Source organism: Hirundo rustica, chromosome 2 (genome assembly GCF_015227805.2).
Source record: "Hirundo rustica isolate bHirRus1 chromosome 2, bHirRus1.pri.v3, whole genome shotgun sequence".
Taxonomy (NCBI): domain Eukaryota; kingdom Metazoa; phylum Chordata; class Aves; order Passeriformes; family Hirundinidae; genus Hirundo; species Hirundo rustica.
In genome coordinates this window covers 30,498,994-30,516,638 of record NC_053451.1, presented here as the reverse complement: position 1 = coordinate 30,516,638, position 17,645 = coordinate 30,498,994, and the positions used below count along the sequence as shown (strand labels likewise).

Below are 17,645 nucleotides of genomic sequence, written 5' to 3'. Positions count from 1 at the left end.
GTGCTTTCAATTTCCTGGAGTTAAGTTCTGCACAGGTGCAGCGGCCTCCCTCCCACCTCCTGTCAGTAGGGAAGGGAAAAAGTCAGAGCAGGCTGGCTCACCAAATGGCTGCTCAGTTCTTTCCCTGGCTTTGTCCAGAAGGCGCTTGGATCCACAGCCCAGACAGCACACGTGGAGCCAGGGGCTGCCTGGAGGTGGAGGCCAACCTGTGAGCCAGGGAGGGTCTCTGGCGTTGAGAAATTCAGCTCCACCTGGACGGGAAGAATGCAGGCAGTGCCTGAGTGACATTTCTAAGGGTGGCCGCCCTACCGCTTCCCAAGCAGGGAAGGGACCTACATGAAGAGAGTTTCCAAAGACCTGCCTTGGATAGAAACCCAGGGAAGCTCCCAAGGACCCCCAGAAGGTACTAAAAAAACACCACATTGAGGTTCTGATGGGAAAGAAGGCAGAGGGGGAAACATCAGTGTGCACATGGAGACATTTCCGTGTCAGAGCACAGCTCTCTCTTCTCTACCCAGCAAACCAGCCAGCCATAGTCACACATCTCACACATAAAGCCCCTTCTTCTGGGGTCCCAGATCAAAATTAAGCCTAGTCCTTATCTCCAGGCTCTTTGTGGGATTTGCCTCAGTTTCCTGAAACTCCTCTTGTTCTTGGTTGAATCTGACTGTCTATGGCAGACAAACAGCTGTGGAGCAGGGGTAATGCCCTCTCAGAAATTCACCTCTAGAGTGCAAGACACAGCCAAGAAAGCAGATTCCCAAGGATGTCACAATGACCAGATGCACTCAGCCCTTTCTGGATGGCCAGTAAAATCCACTTCTTCCATCATCCACTCTCAGATTTCTTCCCAATACCATGCACTAGCAATTCTAATTGTCTGCTGCAGCAGCAGAGCAGCCCTGAGCTCTCCTGAGAACCACACAAATGACCTGTGCTGGGCTGGATTATCTATGATCCTAGCAGGCTGCAGTTGCCTATGGAGACAGACAGCAACTCTCTGCCTTTCCCAAACGTTGCAGCAGCCCCCACAATGCTGAGCACACCATTGCTCCAAGCATCACAGCACACCTCAGCAATCACAAACTGCAGTTCATGCGACAGCATCACACAGTATCGGCCACGCGCAGCGACACAGCCCTGCTTCCACTGCAGCAGACACGTCCATGCTCACACGTTAGTCACTCAAACACAAACCCTACCTTGTTTCTGAAACACGTGGAGACACTGAAGATGGCAGAATCGGCAATGATTTTTCCATTAGGGAAGATGACATAAACAACAAGTCTTGAAGCTGGGGCATAGGTAAAGCTGAATGTAAGAGGGATGGAGAAGGAGCCTTCCAGCACTAGATGGAGAAGAGAGGGAATAAGAGGAAGTAAATTTGGTAGTGAAAATAGAGTCTGATCAGCTTTGCCATTCTGCATGTGCCTGTTTGAATCCTTTCCTCCTTTACTGAAGTCTTTCAAGACCAAAGAGATTTCTGGAGACTACTGAAACAATCAGCACATTTCTGGATCTGGTGTTCAAGACCAGCAAAGGACTTTTCTGTGTATTGCCTTGGGGACACGAAACAGTACTTTGGAGTTCAAACTTGGCTCCACAAAAAGTGAGAGTCTCAGATATCTTTCAAAGCCTCCTCTCAACCAACATCTCCCATCCCATCACCAATGAAGAGGCAACCTTGTCCCAAAATACTTATAATTCAGGTTTTAAAACACAAGAGCTGGAGAAATAGGCAACAGTGTGTTAACAGACATCAAAATGATAAGATGTGGCATCCTAATTACCCAGATTATTTGTAGACACAGTTGCTATGGAGGGTAAGGCTACAGTTTCATGCTGCTTGCAGGAGCAGAAGCAAAAGGAGGCTTGAAGACAACAGAGGATGAGCCTATGGGCTGGGAAATGCCGAGTATTCTGCTCTCGGTACAGAGCAGGAGGGCAAAGGGAACATGAAATCTGGAAAGGCACGGTGCTCTGATGCAGCACACAAGGAGTGAGCCACCCCTACATTGCAGGGAGGTTTATACCGCTTATCCAAATAGGAGTGGATGCCACAGACCACTGAGTGCTCACTAGACGTGACACTGGGGAGCGCACTTACTTCTTGGCAGCCCAACCCAAACGGTCTGCTGACCTGCGTGGACTATCCCTCTTTTCCCTGTGACCTAGAGAAGAACACAGAAAGGGACGGTCACGTAGTCACATAGCCTTTGGGACCACTAAGAAGATCAAAGTAATCCCGAAATTAAATTGGGAGATTAAATGGAGGTTGAGGGAGGAATATTAGCTTTATTTGCTCTCAGCTAGTGAGAAGAGCTCAGGGGTGAAGTGATGTGGGGGAGGACAGGTAAGGCCAATACCTGCCCTGCACCTGTGCAGAGCCTAAAATAAAGGTTCTGCCTTTGTTGCTATTACTGCAGTACCAGAATCAAAACCAGGATCCAGTTCCATGATGACTAGAGGAACTCCCTGTCCTGATCCAAGACTATCAAATATCAGGCTTGAACCTCAGCAGAGATGCTGATCTTCAGCTGTCACCCACTAGTGCTTTCCTAGAAACTCACAAAGTAGGAGAAAATGACACGCTTGGGCCCATGTTCCAGGTCTTCCTCATAAATTCTGAAGTCCACCTGGACAGACTGTGTTATATCACAGGGCATTGTCTCTGGCACACGGATGATAGAGAGGAAGCTCCTGCTGGTGCTGTAGAATGGATGTACGGAATAAGAGGCTCGCTGGTAACTCAAGTCAACTGTCCCAGGCTCTCTGTCTGAATCGTGATGCAGGACACTTGCCTGGTGAGACAAAAAACCAAAGCAGGTAATTTCTCTAGTTAAGCAAATCACCTCAGTGAGATGATCTGAGCAATGCCAAAGGACAGGTCTCTCTGTGGAGAGCTCATGAGGAATATTGCTATATTTTCTTAGCCTTCTGAGATGTTTATAGTTCTGTAGTGGAGTTTTCTCACGCTTGTAACATAAACAAAGAGTTGTTTTTCACATTCCTCTTTGATGAGGGACAATGGATTGACTTCTAGCCTGGCCAGTGGGATGGAGAGGTGGTAACCTTGTTCTCCAATCCCTTGTCATTGTCCAGAATCTATATAAATGAGGTAATCAAAATAAAGAAGCCTTCTTTTTTTCTGGACAACTTGAGTGTGAGTATCTTTTTTCTTCGTGTCCACTAACGACAGAAGAAAGCAACCGGGACCTGGAGAATAAGCTCTCAGAGGGAGAGCCAAGATCTCAGCCAATATCTAGAACATGCTGAGATGTTTCAGATTTGAGTTACTCTCCCTCAGGAAGGAACAAGGAGGATGTCTGTGGGGCAGTAAATAGCTCTGACATGCACACATCCCCCTGCCACAAGACACATCCTTCTTCACTTACCTCCAGGGAGGCCATGGTGCTGTTCCAGGCAGAGGTATCCAGGCTAAATGAAGCTGTTCCAGAGTTCCCAGTGATGTACTTCTGCATAAATTGCTGCTCAGCACAGTTTACTATGAGGAGAACTTCTTTGTTCTTCAGTGCCTTGCCTTGGTAATCAAATACTTTAATCTGAGAACATCATGGGGAGCAAGAGAAGTGCAGAAGAATCTAAATTAGCAGACAGAATCTCTGGCTTCCCCAAGTCAGGAGCGGTGTTTCCAAAGGCAGCAAGATCACTCTTTCAGTCACTATTAATTTTATCAACACTGCCACTGCTCCTGTCATATTACCACTTGCACTACCGTGGTCATTCACAGAATCATAAAATGGGTAAGGTTGGAAGGGATCACAGTGGGTCATCTGGTCCAAACTCCAATGCTCTCTACTCCTTCACAGCAGAAGACTTCCTGGCTGCTGAAATTCCAAATGTTTGTGTTTGCACCCCACATATTAAAGCCCATAGCTGCTCCCCCTCCTGGGTTATTTGGTAAATGGCAGTCTTGGGTGTTATCCTGACATTGGACAATTCAAGAGTTTTGTCTCCGGGAGTCATTTGTGCTCTCCCAAGCCCCTGACTAGGGATGGGGTCAGAAAAGACAGTAAGTAAAGATTACAGTGAAATATTGCTCATGAATTCCCCTCCAAAGAACTGGGACTGGGAATTACCTTTCCTCTGTATATCTGTCCAGGGTGGTAGTAAGAATTCACATCATCAAACAAGGCCACCCCACCAATCCTGGAGATAAGTAATTTGTGGGAAGCGTTGACCTGTATCTCTGAATGAAAGCAGCAAGACAGAAACATGAGAGAGGGAGCAAGAAAGCCAAGCACTTCTCAGCAATTTCCCTGCAGTGATCCACTGGTAATACAGACGGACGTGTTCAGCTGCACGCACATTTCACGTCCCAATGGTGATCTGCCCAAGATTCTGGGTATCTGATCTTCCTCCCACTTAATTTCTAGCTTTTAGAGAACCTCACCACCTGGCACTTCACTCAGAGTGAGTGTGTCGTGCCATCAAGAGCTGCTGCCTCTGTCTGTGGGGTTGGATAGCTCCCAATGGGCTCAGAAGGCTCAGATCCCTTCCTAGCCCGAGAGTCTCTGGTGCTTTTGGTCAGATTGGCACACTTCACCTGCCTCTTCCCAGGCACCAGAAATTCCAGAGCTACCTGTGTCATCCTCCACCAGCACGGCCTCTGCATCTATGCGGTCCTGATAGTACCGAAAGTCTCGGCTGAAGGAGGACAGGCTCACGTTTGTGAAGAAGCAACCTGCCTCATCTGTCTGAAAGTACAGAGAGAAGAAACAAGGTCAGAGTGAGGCACTTGGATTGGAAGTTATGGAAGTGGCAGAGGAACAGTGGCATATCTCAGGGCGCTTTGCCTTTGGCACTGCAGCCCAGGACATGGAGCAGGCACATGAAGAGGCACAGCTGCTGAGAGGCAGCACCAGCAGTGGCCAAGCAGTGGCCAAAACAATGGGTTAACATTGCTGTTACTTCAGCTAGAGGACCCAGCAGCCTTGTCTTACCCTGAGGCTCAGCTCTTCCTAAGCACCTCACCTGGTTGCTGAATTTTAGACAGAGATCGGGTTTGGAAGCACTGGGCAGGAACGGGGCTATCTTCTGACAAAGGCTCACATGAACCATCCCCTGGATGCTTTTCCCACGAGTGTGTCTGTTTGGGGGAGCAGGGAAAGGCAAAGACAGTCAGACACAGTGGGAGAACACATGGCTTGCTTTGCATAACCCCAGAGAGCACTCACTGCTGGATATTCACAATATAACACAAGAGTGCTATACGTACAGCAGCCCCAGGAGTCCTGACCCAGCAAGTGGGGTCAGGCCAGGGCTGTGCAGTGATGGGAGATCAAGGGCTTTATGATATTACTAGCATCAAACAAAACTGGTTTAGGTAACTAGAGTGTTGTAGGTGCTGACTGTACTACATATCAGCATCACCTGCAATAACTCCAGGATGGGCTGAAGTCATTCATCATCTTACATGCAGAAACATGGGAGATTAAGACAGTGCCTTCTATTAAAAAATCATGTTTACATGGGGCTAACTGTAGTGTTGTCCTTGGATCATACCTGGGGCAATTCCTTTTTGCCTCCCTCTAGTTTCCACTTAGCATAATCTGGAAAAACTTCCCATCATTTCCCATGAGTTTGTTCTTCAGGGAGATGAACACCACATATCTGGCATGACCTGTCCCACACACATTGCTTGTCAAAGGGTAGGCTGTTCCCCCAGGTTTTGTGTGCGGAGATTTGTGGAGCGTTTTTAGAAAAGGGGCATTAGAGTATCAGAATGATAGTTACAGGAATGTTTTGTGTTGCCTCAGGGTGCAAACAGCTGCCATGGAAGATTCTGGCTTCCTGTGACTGAAGTGTAGTAAACTTGCCCTTAGCTCCTCATGGTTACCCATCCAGTTTGCGCACATCAGGCCAGAAATTAACATAGGGCCATCCCTCCCATCAGAATCCTCACCTGCCACACACCCGGAGCAGGAAGGTTGTATCTAGTGAATAAATCTGATTTGGCGCCTCAAAGATCACTTCAAATTTTGGCAGCACTGGAAAAGAAAAACAGAGAAAACTGTAGGAAACACAGGCCAGGGACAGCCTTCACAAAGAATTAACATAAAGGAAGACTGTGGTGGAATAAGGGACAGGAAATGGAGAAGGAAGGTGGTGAGGAGGGTAAAGGAAAGGCTTTCCATGTATCTTTAACACATTTGTGTGTAGGCCCTGGATGATTTTCTCCTCCCCAAACTAAAACCAAACATGCCCATGTTCCTCCACTTCTGACGGCTGTTTTTGCTGAGAGAAGGCTGGCCTCCCAATACAGTGGGTTAGGGAATGGAAGTCAAGTGAAAGGGCACTGGACTTCATATTCTCTGGGAAAGTCCATCCTAAATTGCCTTGTTTTATCTCACTCTGAGATCCACAGGAATCAACCATATCAAAGGTCTGGGGCCACGCACAACGCTCCTCCCACACACTAAACCAAGGCCCTGAAGTGGTCTCCTCTCCTGAGCCTCAGCTCAGACTCTTTCCCATGACAGATGCTACTCCTTTTCCCATTTGCTCCTGGGATGGTTATCAAGGAATAAGCACCCTGCTCCCTGGCCCAGGAGTGCAAGGCCCTCCCAGGAGCTCAGACAAAGCCCCGTGTGCTCATACCGCGCTCCTTAACGGAGAAGCTGCCGTAGGCTCCGGCGCTGGTGACGTTGATGACGTACGCTCCCAGCAGGGGCTCGTCGCTCAGCTGGAAGGACAGCTCCACGATGCCGTCCTGAGGGACCACCTCCTGCCACTGCTCGATCTGGTTGTTCTTAGGGTCCTACACCCACAAGAAAGAAGGGGTTGTTGTTCCAGCATCTCGTTGATCCACGTCCCACAGAAACTGAGCTTCAGGATTTGAGTGTTGTGGACTACCAGGTTCTATAGCTAAGGAAGTGAGGTTTGGTATAGACTGACCAGGAAATTTTGAAGACATGATAATGTTCAGATTCTGCAGCCAGCATCTGAGCCTCCTTCTACACTTTTTTAAATTCTGATCTTAAGCAAAGATTCTTCGCAGTTTTAATTTTCTTTCATAAGCATCTAAGTTTTCTATTTATTCTCTTGCAACCACAGATTTCTACTGAAGTGCCTGGGAGCACAACCTCAAAGAAGTGCGTAAAAAAGAAGCTGAAAATAGTATGTTAGTTTAAGAATTTAACGTCCAACAACAAAAAAAGAAAATCTACTATTCCACTCAGAGGTCTGTTAAATCTACCAGAAACTGAACGTGAACATCACAGTGAAATTACCACCATCACCATTACTCTAACGTGAGATTTCAGCATCACTCACCAGGAGAAACAGGGAAATCTGGGGAGAAAAAATGCAAAAACATTAGAAAAGAGAAACACATGCCAGCACCACACACATCAGACTCAGAGCCCTCTCTGAAGGATGTGCAACTGGTGATTTGGAAACTTAAGAGCACTGACAACAATACAAAGTAAAACAAATGCCACCAAAAAGGAGAAATACCAGGTGGGTTCATTAGAGTAAGGTCTAGAGAAAGGGAAAGGAAAAACCCATCTGGAGGTCACACAGCACTTGCTAATGACTTCATGACAGAAAAACTCAGAAGTCACTACCCAAACAAACCTAGATCTGGTTCAGGTGCAGTCTTAAGAGGGTTACAGAGGTATAGGATCACATAATTTGGAAAGAACCTCTGGAGACCACCTAATCCAACATCCTGCTGAAACATGTCTTCCTGAGAAGATTGCTCATAGCCTTCTCCAGCTGGGTTCTGAACATCTCCAACGATGAGAATGACTTTTCTGGACACATTTCCACATTGTTGCAATCAAAAAATTTGTCCTAATGTCTAAGCAGCATGTCCCACATTCCAGCTGGTAGGGTGCAGATTGAAAGCACCTTCCCCCACAAGAAGGAAAACCTGATTTACAATCTGTTCACTCCCCCCATGCCACCATCACATCAGGAATTAATATGTCCCATATTTGCAGCTGCATGACTGCTCTACCAAGATGAGAAGAGACATGCATGCCTCTGCCACCTTCCTGGCAGTTGCTATTCCCCTCTGCATACTCATAAGGCCTGCCAGGGATGAATGTGGAAAAGTTGGAGCTTCGGCAGATAAACAGGGTGGAAAGGAGGCAGGATCCATGCATGGTACATGGCAGCCTCTTCCACAACCCCCAGGACTCGCTTACCGAATCGTTGAGTGCAAGGAATTCCTCATCCAGAGTCACAATGCGAAATTTCACTGAAGGCAAGGAAATCAGGGAATATATTATCAGATCTCAGTTTTTCCCCACAGATCCCTGTTCCATGTGCTTCCCCAGCTCCTGTCTCCATTCTAGACACACTTGTGGTAACATCTGACACTAACATTCCCATATGTAAGGTACCATGCACATGGCTGTCATTATCTCCTGCCTCCTGCAACTCCACAGTCATCACAAGCCAGACACGACAAACACTGAAAACACCATCCAGCAAGAGACATGGTCTCAAAGCCTTCTGCTAGGGCCATTCTTACATTTCAGGGCATCACAGTCTTTCCATATGGTGCAACCAGCAAAAAGCCTGGGACCCTCAGCTGCTCCCATTTGCATCTCACCTGTCTGCCCTGGTTCATAGATGGGCTTGTCTGTCTGGACAATGGTGCCACTCCTGGCCTTGCCGATCAGGACCTTTTTCTGCTCCTCGACATTGACCCCATCTCCTGTGATGGTCAGCTTTACAGTGGCAACCTCCTCTGTGCCATCAGCTGGAGGGGCAACCTGTACAGGAGAGAGGTGAGCACACAGGCCCCAGGTAACCTGAGAGCAAAGTGGAACAGCTGGTTCCTTCCCACTGTGCCAGGAAGGAACAATCACCAAGAACCTGTGAAACCAGATCACATCCAGATCTCACACAGTCCTTCATGAACAGCAGGAGGCCCTGCATGGCATGGGACCTGTTCTTTTTCCCAATGGTGACAAGCAAACACCTGACACTTTTGAGTCTTCAGAACTTGTTCAGGAAGACAGGCAGATGACAGCAAGGTGGGAGATGGTAGCAGAGAATCAAAAGAGAGAGATCAGGCAGTTGCACAGCCTCAAATGTTAGGCTTTCAGAACTACCCAGCACTTACAAGCAAGAAATCCAAAGTAGAAAACACAACCAGAAAGAATGAACGTCAAGGACCCCAGCAGCCTCAGCACAGAACATACAGCATAACAGAAGGGATATTGCTTAGACAAGTCTGCCTTAGCCCAGACCTTTGCTAAGTTCTCACCAACAATAAATAACCTCTAAGAAGCTGTTTAAAAACAACAAGCATATCCATTCCCATCCAAATATTGTTCAGTAGCTCCCAAGAGCTGAGTTGCTGCCTGACTTCAGGTACTACAGAAACTGCAGTATACCCTGCAAGACATCATTTCCCCAAGCTTTAGCTGTGAACCAGCACAAGTCCTTCAGAAAGAGCTAAAGTTTCTTCATCTGGTCTGTAATGGAGGAGAAGGACACAGGTGCTATCCAGAACTCTGGCAGATTTTAACGAATGTAAACTCCATTTAAACATTAGATTCAGAGAGGAAATTCAGTGCTAACCAACAGACTGTGTTGGGCTGTGCATCCCTATTCACCACCCATTCCCCTTCTTGAAAGGCTCATAACAAGACAAAGCAGACCCAACCTGCATCACCCCTGGTTAGGGAGTAACACAAGCATTTTCCTGAAAGGAAAATCAGTGATGGCATTTGCCTAGGGTGGCTCACCCAGAACTTAGTGCACAGGAAAGTCTTCTTCTTCTGGATGGTTTCCTGCATTAAGAGCTCCTGTCCTGCAGAGCGCTCCAAGGCCAGATTCACTTGGATTTTTGCATCATGACAGGTGATATGGAGGCAGGCGACCTGGGTGGATGGGTACCGCAGAGCTGCAGGGATCACCACCAGGTAATGTCTGGGGGGCGGGGCAGAAGACAGGAGAGGTGGTATCAGTCTGAGGTCTCAAGAGGTGTAAGAAAGCTTCCCCACTGTGGCCCACTACTGCAGAATCCCTCAGCAACGTGCCATGGCTTCCACCAACATTCAAAAGCAACAGTGAGCCCAGCAACGTGGTTGCTACACTGGAAGCTGAGAAACAGAAATCAAGCTAATCTGCTTGATTAGCTTAAGTTTAGCCCTACAATCTTTCTCAAACCCCTTATTCCAGCAATCTACTGAAGTCTCCAAAAACACCCCAGAAGTCTTCAGAAGAAGTGGTTCCATGACCTTGCAGTCTAGACACCGATGATTTGATCTGGCATTGCAACTGCAGAGCAAATCACCTCTGGGCCTAACGTCTGACCTGGAAGACCCCCGAAAAAGCTGTCTTGTATTGACCTGCAGGAGTCAAACTAAGGCATTGGAGGCAAGGTATATAATTCAGCTCCTCCTTGGGGTGATCTGATAGAGCAGGAAGCATGAGAGCTGATGGCATGGCATGCGGTCCATCTAGCTAGACCGATGCCTTCATGAAAGAGACTGAAACAGGAGGTCAGCATCACTCACAGTTGGTGTGAAGCAGCTGCAGCATGGAACAGAAGGCTCAGGAGGATGGTTATCCTCATCCTGGGGGCTCTTGCTGCTCAGTCTCAAGTGGCTCTCTTCCTCCAAAACCTCTGAGACTGTTTATAGGCGGGGGGTAATTTCTTTCTAGCACAGCCTAAATGAAGATATGGGATGTGGGGAGGAGCCAGCCTCTCCCCACCTCTCCCTCTCTCCTGAGATCCCACACAGGCAGCTGTAAGGACAAGTGTACTGTGCCAAGCGCCCCTTAGCCAATAGCAGCCGCTTTGGCTGCCATCCACCAGTTCAGAACATCCCCTCCTGCAAGGCTGCCATGGAGACACCTGACCAAATGGACTTCTCACGGCAAAAAAAACAGTGAGAACTTTGCTGATCAGTGACCCAGGCCAGGTCCTGATCACTTGTCACTTTGCATCCCTTTGTTTCAGCTGGAGATGGATTGCCACTGTGCAGCCTGCAGCAAGAGCTGCCCCCTGCACACAGCAGTGTCCTCATGCAGGATGGAGCTCAGGAGCTCTGGATCAGATCAGGGAGATGTGGATCTCCTTAGGCTGCCTGGCTTGGGAACAGAGCAAACCCTTCCATGTGCATAAGGAAGCGCTGCAGCAACACTGCCACCAGCCAGCAACCACTAATGAGCTCATGACTTCACCTTTTCCTTCCCTGCAAACCATGAGAAAAATGGAAACAAATACTGCCCACAGAGGTCTCCAGCAGTGCCCTGCAACACCCATTAGTCATGGCACCATCTGCAAGGAGAGGGCCTCAGGAACGGCTTCCCGTTCTTCATCATTTGTGTCTGGATCTAAAAGGTCTGGCATCCAGGGATACAGCCTTTTGGTTTTGCTTTTGAACCTGATGGTCGGGTTAAAACTCGCAAATTAAATATGTGGCACATTTTGTAGCACTGATGGCAGCCTGTAGAGTGGGTAGAGAACTGTCCTGGTGAAGCAGTTTGGCCTCCAGAAAAGCACAGTCACCACTGTGCCTGCTGTGAGCAGTCCACAAACTACATCCGAGTCCTGTGTGAGACAGCATTACTTAGCCCGGGCTGAAATGTGCAAGGACTGTCCTTAAAATACAGACAGCTACGGTTCTGTGCCTGGAAATATTTCCCAGTGCTATTTAATAGTGATGATGCAGTCAGAGCTTTCCATACCTGGGTCCCAACATGATGTTACTCAAGCAGGCAGCTGGGATCTCTTCACCTGGCAAAAACAGCAGGAGGCACAGAAATGTTCCACTAACTCAGGAGCCCTGTTCCCAAGGCTCTCCACAGTCTGTTCCCAGGTGGAATGGGGAAGACTGACATGCATCATGGGGGCTGCACATTATGTACAGGATGCTGCTGCTGGCTAGTAGTGCCTTTGTCTCGAGTTAATATTTCACTGTTCAGTTGATTGAGATAACTGGCCAGAGGCTGATAGAAGTCAATTTTGAGTTGGCCTAAATCACTGTTAGGCTCCTTGGCAAGGGACACTAGACACTTTTTATTTTGATGCGCACATTCTCCCCGCTCTTGTCTCTTTGTGTCCTTCTCAAAGAAAGAGGTCACGTTACTGATAATGACAGGCACAGAACCACAGAATGGGTGGGATTGGAAGGGACCACAGTGGGTCAGCTGGTCCAACCTCCCTGCTGAAGCTGATTCCTCCCACAGCACATTGCAGCAGATTTCATCCAGTCAGTTTTCAAATATTTCCAGTGAGGGAGAATCCACAACCTCTCTGGGCAATCTGTTCCAGTGCTCTGTCACCCGCACAGTAAGAAGTGTTCCTTATATTCATATGGAATTTCCTGTGCATCAGGTTTTGCCTCTTTTCCTATTGCTTAGCACTGCTGAAAAGAGTCAGCCAGGCAAACTCACAAATTTTTTGTATAAAACCAGATTTCCCTACTAAAAAGCGTGAACCAGATCTATCACAAATCACAGCAGGAGAGGTCCAGAGGCTGGCAGATTTCTGGCAGGAGCTGCACCCACTGAGGCCAGCACTGGGGAGATTTGTCTGACCCACGCCCTCTTACCGTGTTTGCCCAGGTGCGCTCCCTACTCCTTGTTTAGCTTTGGCAAACCTGGCTTTTGGTCACATGAACATTTGAAGGATCTGCATTGAAGGCAATGGCTGACAGCTGCACAGGTGTCACAAACCCAGACAAAGTCTCTGTAGCAGACCAAAGCAAAGCAAGGTTGTGTAGCATTTCTAGTTCTTAATTTTCTTTCTCTAAATGGACTCCAAGAAGGCCTTTGTGATAGAAGTGTTGAGCCAAGATTCCCATGGGGAGTAAGGGATCTACTCCTCCTGAAAACACTCTTCAGCCAGAGCAAAGGACATAGTCCATACTGGCAATGCAAAACTGTATAAACACCTCTCCTCCGCAGTTAAAACATGAATCAAAAACTGAAAAGGAAAAAGAGAAGTCTTACTGAAGGTCAGACATATGATAGATGGATAACACTGTCCATGGTTCAGAATGAGGAAAAGGACCTTGAAAATCACTCCTGTGTTTTAATATCTTTGAAGAAAATAAAAAGGCAGTGATCTCAATGAACTGCATGAGGAGAGTACCGATGTGGGCAGAGCACTTTGATAGCGGACTGCGCAGAGAGGAAGAAGTCCTCACTTTCTTTGAAGAATCACATCTGTTGAAGAGCCTGTAGTGCAGGGTAATTCATCAAAGCAACTGAATCACTCTTCATCCCCCTCTAGACACTTATCACCAATGTCATACAGGCCTTGGGCCTCCTCTGTTGTTGCCTTCTTTCCTTTCCATTCACAAACTTCTTTGCTTATGCTCCTTATCACTGACATTTCCAACTTGCCTCTTACACACAGACACACTCAATCCATAACTCCTGTGTAGCATTTTCAAAGACAACAAGGTTTGTTATCCTTGTGTTCTGACAGTGAAGTAAACTTTTGCATTTAAGGATATTTCATAGTTCATGTAAGGTTCATAAAAATCTATCAGGCCTTAGTATTTCTGCAACCTGGCTGGCATCCATAACATAATGGAATCCCTTTAAAGACTCTCTCCACAATAGCAAAGTAGACTGCTGCACCCTCCTTCTGCTGCCTTGACAGCAGATTTGTCCATTGCACCAAAACCAAGCAAGGAATTGGGAACACACCTGGACAAACACAGCAGAAGGAGCAGGAACTGACTGGGTCAGAAAGCTTGAAGGCAACATAGTGTAAACTATTCTATGCCTCACTCAATGCTTGGCCCCTACACCAAGATCATTCAAAGAGCTGCAAATCTTATTAATTTTTTTTTTTTTTTTTTGTCCATCTTTTAGACTGTAGGCTTTAATTTCTTTAGTTGGAATACAGTTTGGGCAGATTTCGAAATGATGCCCAAGGGATTTTGGAAACTGTCATAAGAAGGCGCTCAAACCACAGGCAAGGCATGGATCGCTCTTCAAAGGACAAATGTGAACCCTGAGACCTTCAGCTTTTCATATTTCTCACAAAAGGGATCAGTAACCAGTTCACCAGCTAACACACTCAGAAAATCCACACGTGCCATTGAAAGAGTCTGTTCCCTTCTGAGCCTTCTTAGCTTTTGCTTCATCTCTCTTACTCACCCCACCAAATGGAGGAAATCTCAGCAGCCCTCCAGGCAGAGTGACTTCTCTTAACCACAATATCCTGACTTGTTAATTCAAACATGGTCATCAAGTAGATAACCGCTCACAGAAGTTGAAAACTGTTTACAAATTAATAAACTGGCTTGGCCAAGCCCACAATTTCCCTAGATCTTAACACAGTGGCTTAGGAATCGTCTCTAGTCTTAATAAAGAATCAAAACCCAAACCGGAACTTAGTGTTAAAGTTTGGGGTCCTACATAAAGCAAGTTCCACCTTTAAAAACTGTGGTGAAGATTTAACTACCTATAATGTATTTGTGGGAACATTTGTCAGGTCTAAGGCTAGATTCTTAATTTTGGCCAAGCCACTTACTTTCTCAGTTAACTGGCAACTTTGATTACAACCAAGGAACTCCTCAGTGGAAAAAAAATGAACAAAACTCATCTTCTACAGGAATAGTCCTAGCAAACTGACCTGAGGCATTGCAGAGAAGAAACCAGACCCCAGGATAAAGGTCTGCAAAACTAAAGAAAGAAAAAAAAAAAAAAAAAAAGAAAAGCATGCAGTTTTACAGGCTCAGATTCAGACCTTAGAACCAGTTTTCCATGTTCACTTGTATTATTCACTACCCTGCTCTAGTGACATCCCAGCTGGAGTGCTCCATCCAGCTCTAGGGACACTGGTACAAGAATGACATTCACCTCCTGGTGAAAGTCCAGAGGAGGCCACCAAGATGGTCAGAGGGCTGGAGCTCCACTCCTATGGAGACAGGCTGAGAGAGTTGGGGTTGTTCAGCCTGGAGAAGAGAAAGCTCCAGAGAGGCCTTAGAGCAGCCTCCCAGTACCTAACTGGAGCTTATAAGAAAGATGGAGAGAGACATTTTAGCAGGGCCTGGAGTGACAGCACAAGGGGCAAAATTTTAAACTGAAAGAGGGTAGATTTAGTCTGGGTGCAAGGAATAAATTCTTTTCCATGAGGGTGGTGAGACACAGTTTTAGAATACACTCAAGTAATTACAGTAAAAAAGTTAATAAAGCCCTACACATTTACTACAATATCTTAAAGCAGACTATTGAGTAAGTAAAAGTCAGTGGTAAATGTCCAGAAAACGCTTTACAAGTGTTCAGCCAGTTTTTAACAAGAGAGCTCTGTTCATGTCTCCACAGAACACTTCCTTTTTTTTCCTGTTTTTTCACCTGGTTCAAAGTACTGACTAGCTTATTCAAACTGGAAAAGCCTTTGGGGACTGCAAACGCATGGAAATTGCTTTTGCCCTCCATACCTGTAAATAGGAACTAGTTGTGAGGAGCTAAGCTCTATAATTTCTGAAACACTGAGGAACACATTGACCAGAAAAAGGGGGGAAAAAATCAATCAGTTAATTATTTTTTGAGTGATAAATCTTGCCTTGTTTAAATTGAATCCATGTAAATGTCAAATATGTTTAGACAAGCTTACTTTCAGTGAATCCAAAACATCTAAGGTAGCTTTACTTAATGACAGATTTTAGGTGCTGAGGGATTTGTGCAGTAATTGAAGTCTAGATTCCATTAAGCTGTGCAGGAATGAATTGTGGAATGAAAAAAATAAATATATATATATATATATTTATCTCATTACATTCTTGTCATGAAAAACTACAAAAAGTGAATACTCTAAAGCATTATCCTAGCAGGATTGATCAAACATGCACAGTCACAGCACACACTTTTGGACAGCAAAAATAGGTTTAAAAAGGAACGTTGACAATATTTGTTCAGTGTGTACTGGTTGCCAGCTCAAAAGAAGATGAAATTGATTAAATAAAGGCTTCTCATTTGTTCATTGAAATCTATTTAATCAAATAATTTGTAGGACTTCAATTGGCATCAGTTGACCTTGGAAACATTGCAGTTGTGACTCCAGCTCTTTTTCCCAGCACTGAGACCTGCTGTCTGTTGGTGAGGAGCTGGAAGCAGATTAAGAAGAGGAAAGAGGGATGGAGAGAGAGAACTTCAGAGCTAGGAAAAAGACAGAGGGAAGTCAGAGTTGAATCAGCCAGATCTAACACTACTCCCTCCTAGAGCCCTTCCCCAGCCCACCCAGACATGCCTTCCTCAGTTATGCCATCTAATCTGGATGTGTTCCTGCATTCAAAAGGATGCAATGCCCTTTATTTCAGAAGCAAATTTCCATACTTCCAACATCCTTCTCAATGTCAAGAAGTCTCTGAAGATCCACAACAAGCCTGTCATTCCCGCTACCTGGAAAAGAGTGCAGTGCATGTCCAGTTGAAAACTCCCCTCTTTGAAAATCTTTCCCATTCCTTCATCCTCTATTACCATGAAAAATACAATGATATCAGACAGCAAGAAATGAAGCAGCAGAGGAATGCACCTGGGGATATCTAAAAAATGAGTACAAAGGTCACAGCTCATTACTATTCCTGGAAGAAAAGGAAAACCAACAGCACAAAGGGAGATGCTGTGGAAGAGGAGGACAGCTGACTGTATCCAACGACCACCTCCAGGGCTGTCTGAGCTAAGCACAGAGCACCAAAGCTGCAGTCAAGACCACTTTTGCTACTGCCCACAGCATCTTGGCTTTGGCCACCACTGTCTGATGCACAAGTCTCCCTCCCACCTCTCCAAGGAAGTGATCCACAGGGTCAGTATCACAATCCATCCAGACCCCCTGCTCCAGCACAGGCCAGCACCCAAAGCACAGCCCTGGCTTTGAGGTATCTCCTGGGGTGCTGCACCATGGCTGCAGGTGCAAATAGCCCCTCTAAGAGTATGTCCCCAGCTCATACACAGGATTCCTATGTGCAATCTCCTCTTGAAAAGAAAATAGAGGAAAAAAATAAAGACAGACACCCAGGTGTGCAGAGAGGGCAGGACTTACTGAGCATGACATTCGTCTTGGCCATCTTTAAGCACGCACATCTGAATTCCTTAGGCTTTCTGTGACACTATGGCAGTGACTAGCTATTCCTTGTAGGGAAAAACCCATGGCAAGTGGGATGAGAGGAGGAAGCTTTCACTATGCCTCTCCTCTATTTCTACCTTAAAAAGAACAGGAAAGAGAGGGTGAGACTGGAGAGGGAAAATTGTATCTACTCGAGTACTTCTATCAAAAGGTTCTCAGCACAAAGCTAGTGGCTCTTCAAAGCCCCTGCTACAGCCCCTCCCCAAAAAATTATACTAAATCACAAAACTGTCCAGCTTCTCCCTTCTTTAGTCCTTTTGGCTGTATTACCCATGGAAAAAAAAAAAAAAATCTCATAAATGTTCTTTGTGGTTCCCATATTATATCCAACTATGTGCACCCACTGGGCACCTACTGTATCCTCAGCCCCCTAAGTGAAGAATTATATATGAACACTCAAACCAAGCTGCCAGCCTCCTTCCCTTCCTCTTCCCATGGTATTCCCTATGCCTTTCCCATGCTTTTGCCATCAGACCTTTAATCCAACATCCATCCAAAGCTGTAAAGTACTTGAGGTAGGAAAAATCCCTGAATATTACCAGGTAGGTGCTCTCAGCAGACCAAGCTC

The 17,645-nt window shown here is 46.3% G+C and overlaps 1 protein-coding gene across 1 annotated transcript in view; it reads right to left on the bottom strand.

The window, feature by feature from the left end:
* Positions 1-17,018, bottom strand: part of LOC120748604 (alpha-2-macroglobulin-like protein 1) — a 29,772-nt gene extending 12,754 nt beyond the window's left edge. Inside the window, exons 1-17 of the mRNA XM_040055215.1 lie at positions 16,994-17,018; positions 16,288-16,353; positions 11,680-11,728; positions 9,729-9,912; positions 8,585-8,747; positions 8,175-8,227; positions 7,297-7,314; positions 6,622-6,781; positions 5,927-6,011; positions 4,996-5,110; positions 4,604-4,718; positions 4,101-4,210; positions 3,396-3,563; positions 2,571-2,801; positions 2,108-2,171; positions 1,203-1,348; positions 102-251 (exon numbers count right to left, since the gene is read on the bottom strand). Coding sequence (XP_039911149.1) covers positions 102-251; positions 1,203-1,348; positions 2,108-2,171; positions 2,571-2,801; positions 3,396-3,563; positions 4,101-4,210; positions 4,604-4,718; positions 4,996-5,110; positions 5,927-6,011; positions 6,622-6,781; positions 7,297-7,314; positions 8,175-8,227; positions 8,585-8,747; positions 9,729-9,912; positions 11,680-11,728; positions 16,288-16,353; positions 16,994-17,018 — 1,902 coding nt within the window. The remainder of the gene's footprint in view (positions 1-101; positions 252-1,202; positions 1,349-2,107; positions 2,172-2,570; positions 2,802-3,395; positions 3,564-4,100; positions 4,211-4,603; positions 4,719-4,995; positions 5,111-5,926; positions 6,012-6,621; positions 6,782-7,296; positions 7,315-8,174; positions 8,228-8,584; positions 8,748-9,728; positions 9,913-11,679; positions 11,729-16,287; positions 16,354-16,993) is intronic.
* Positions 17,019-17,645: the final 627 nt, after the last annotated feature.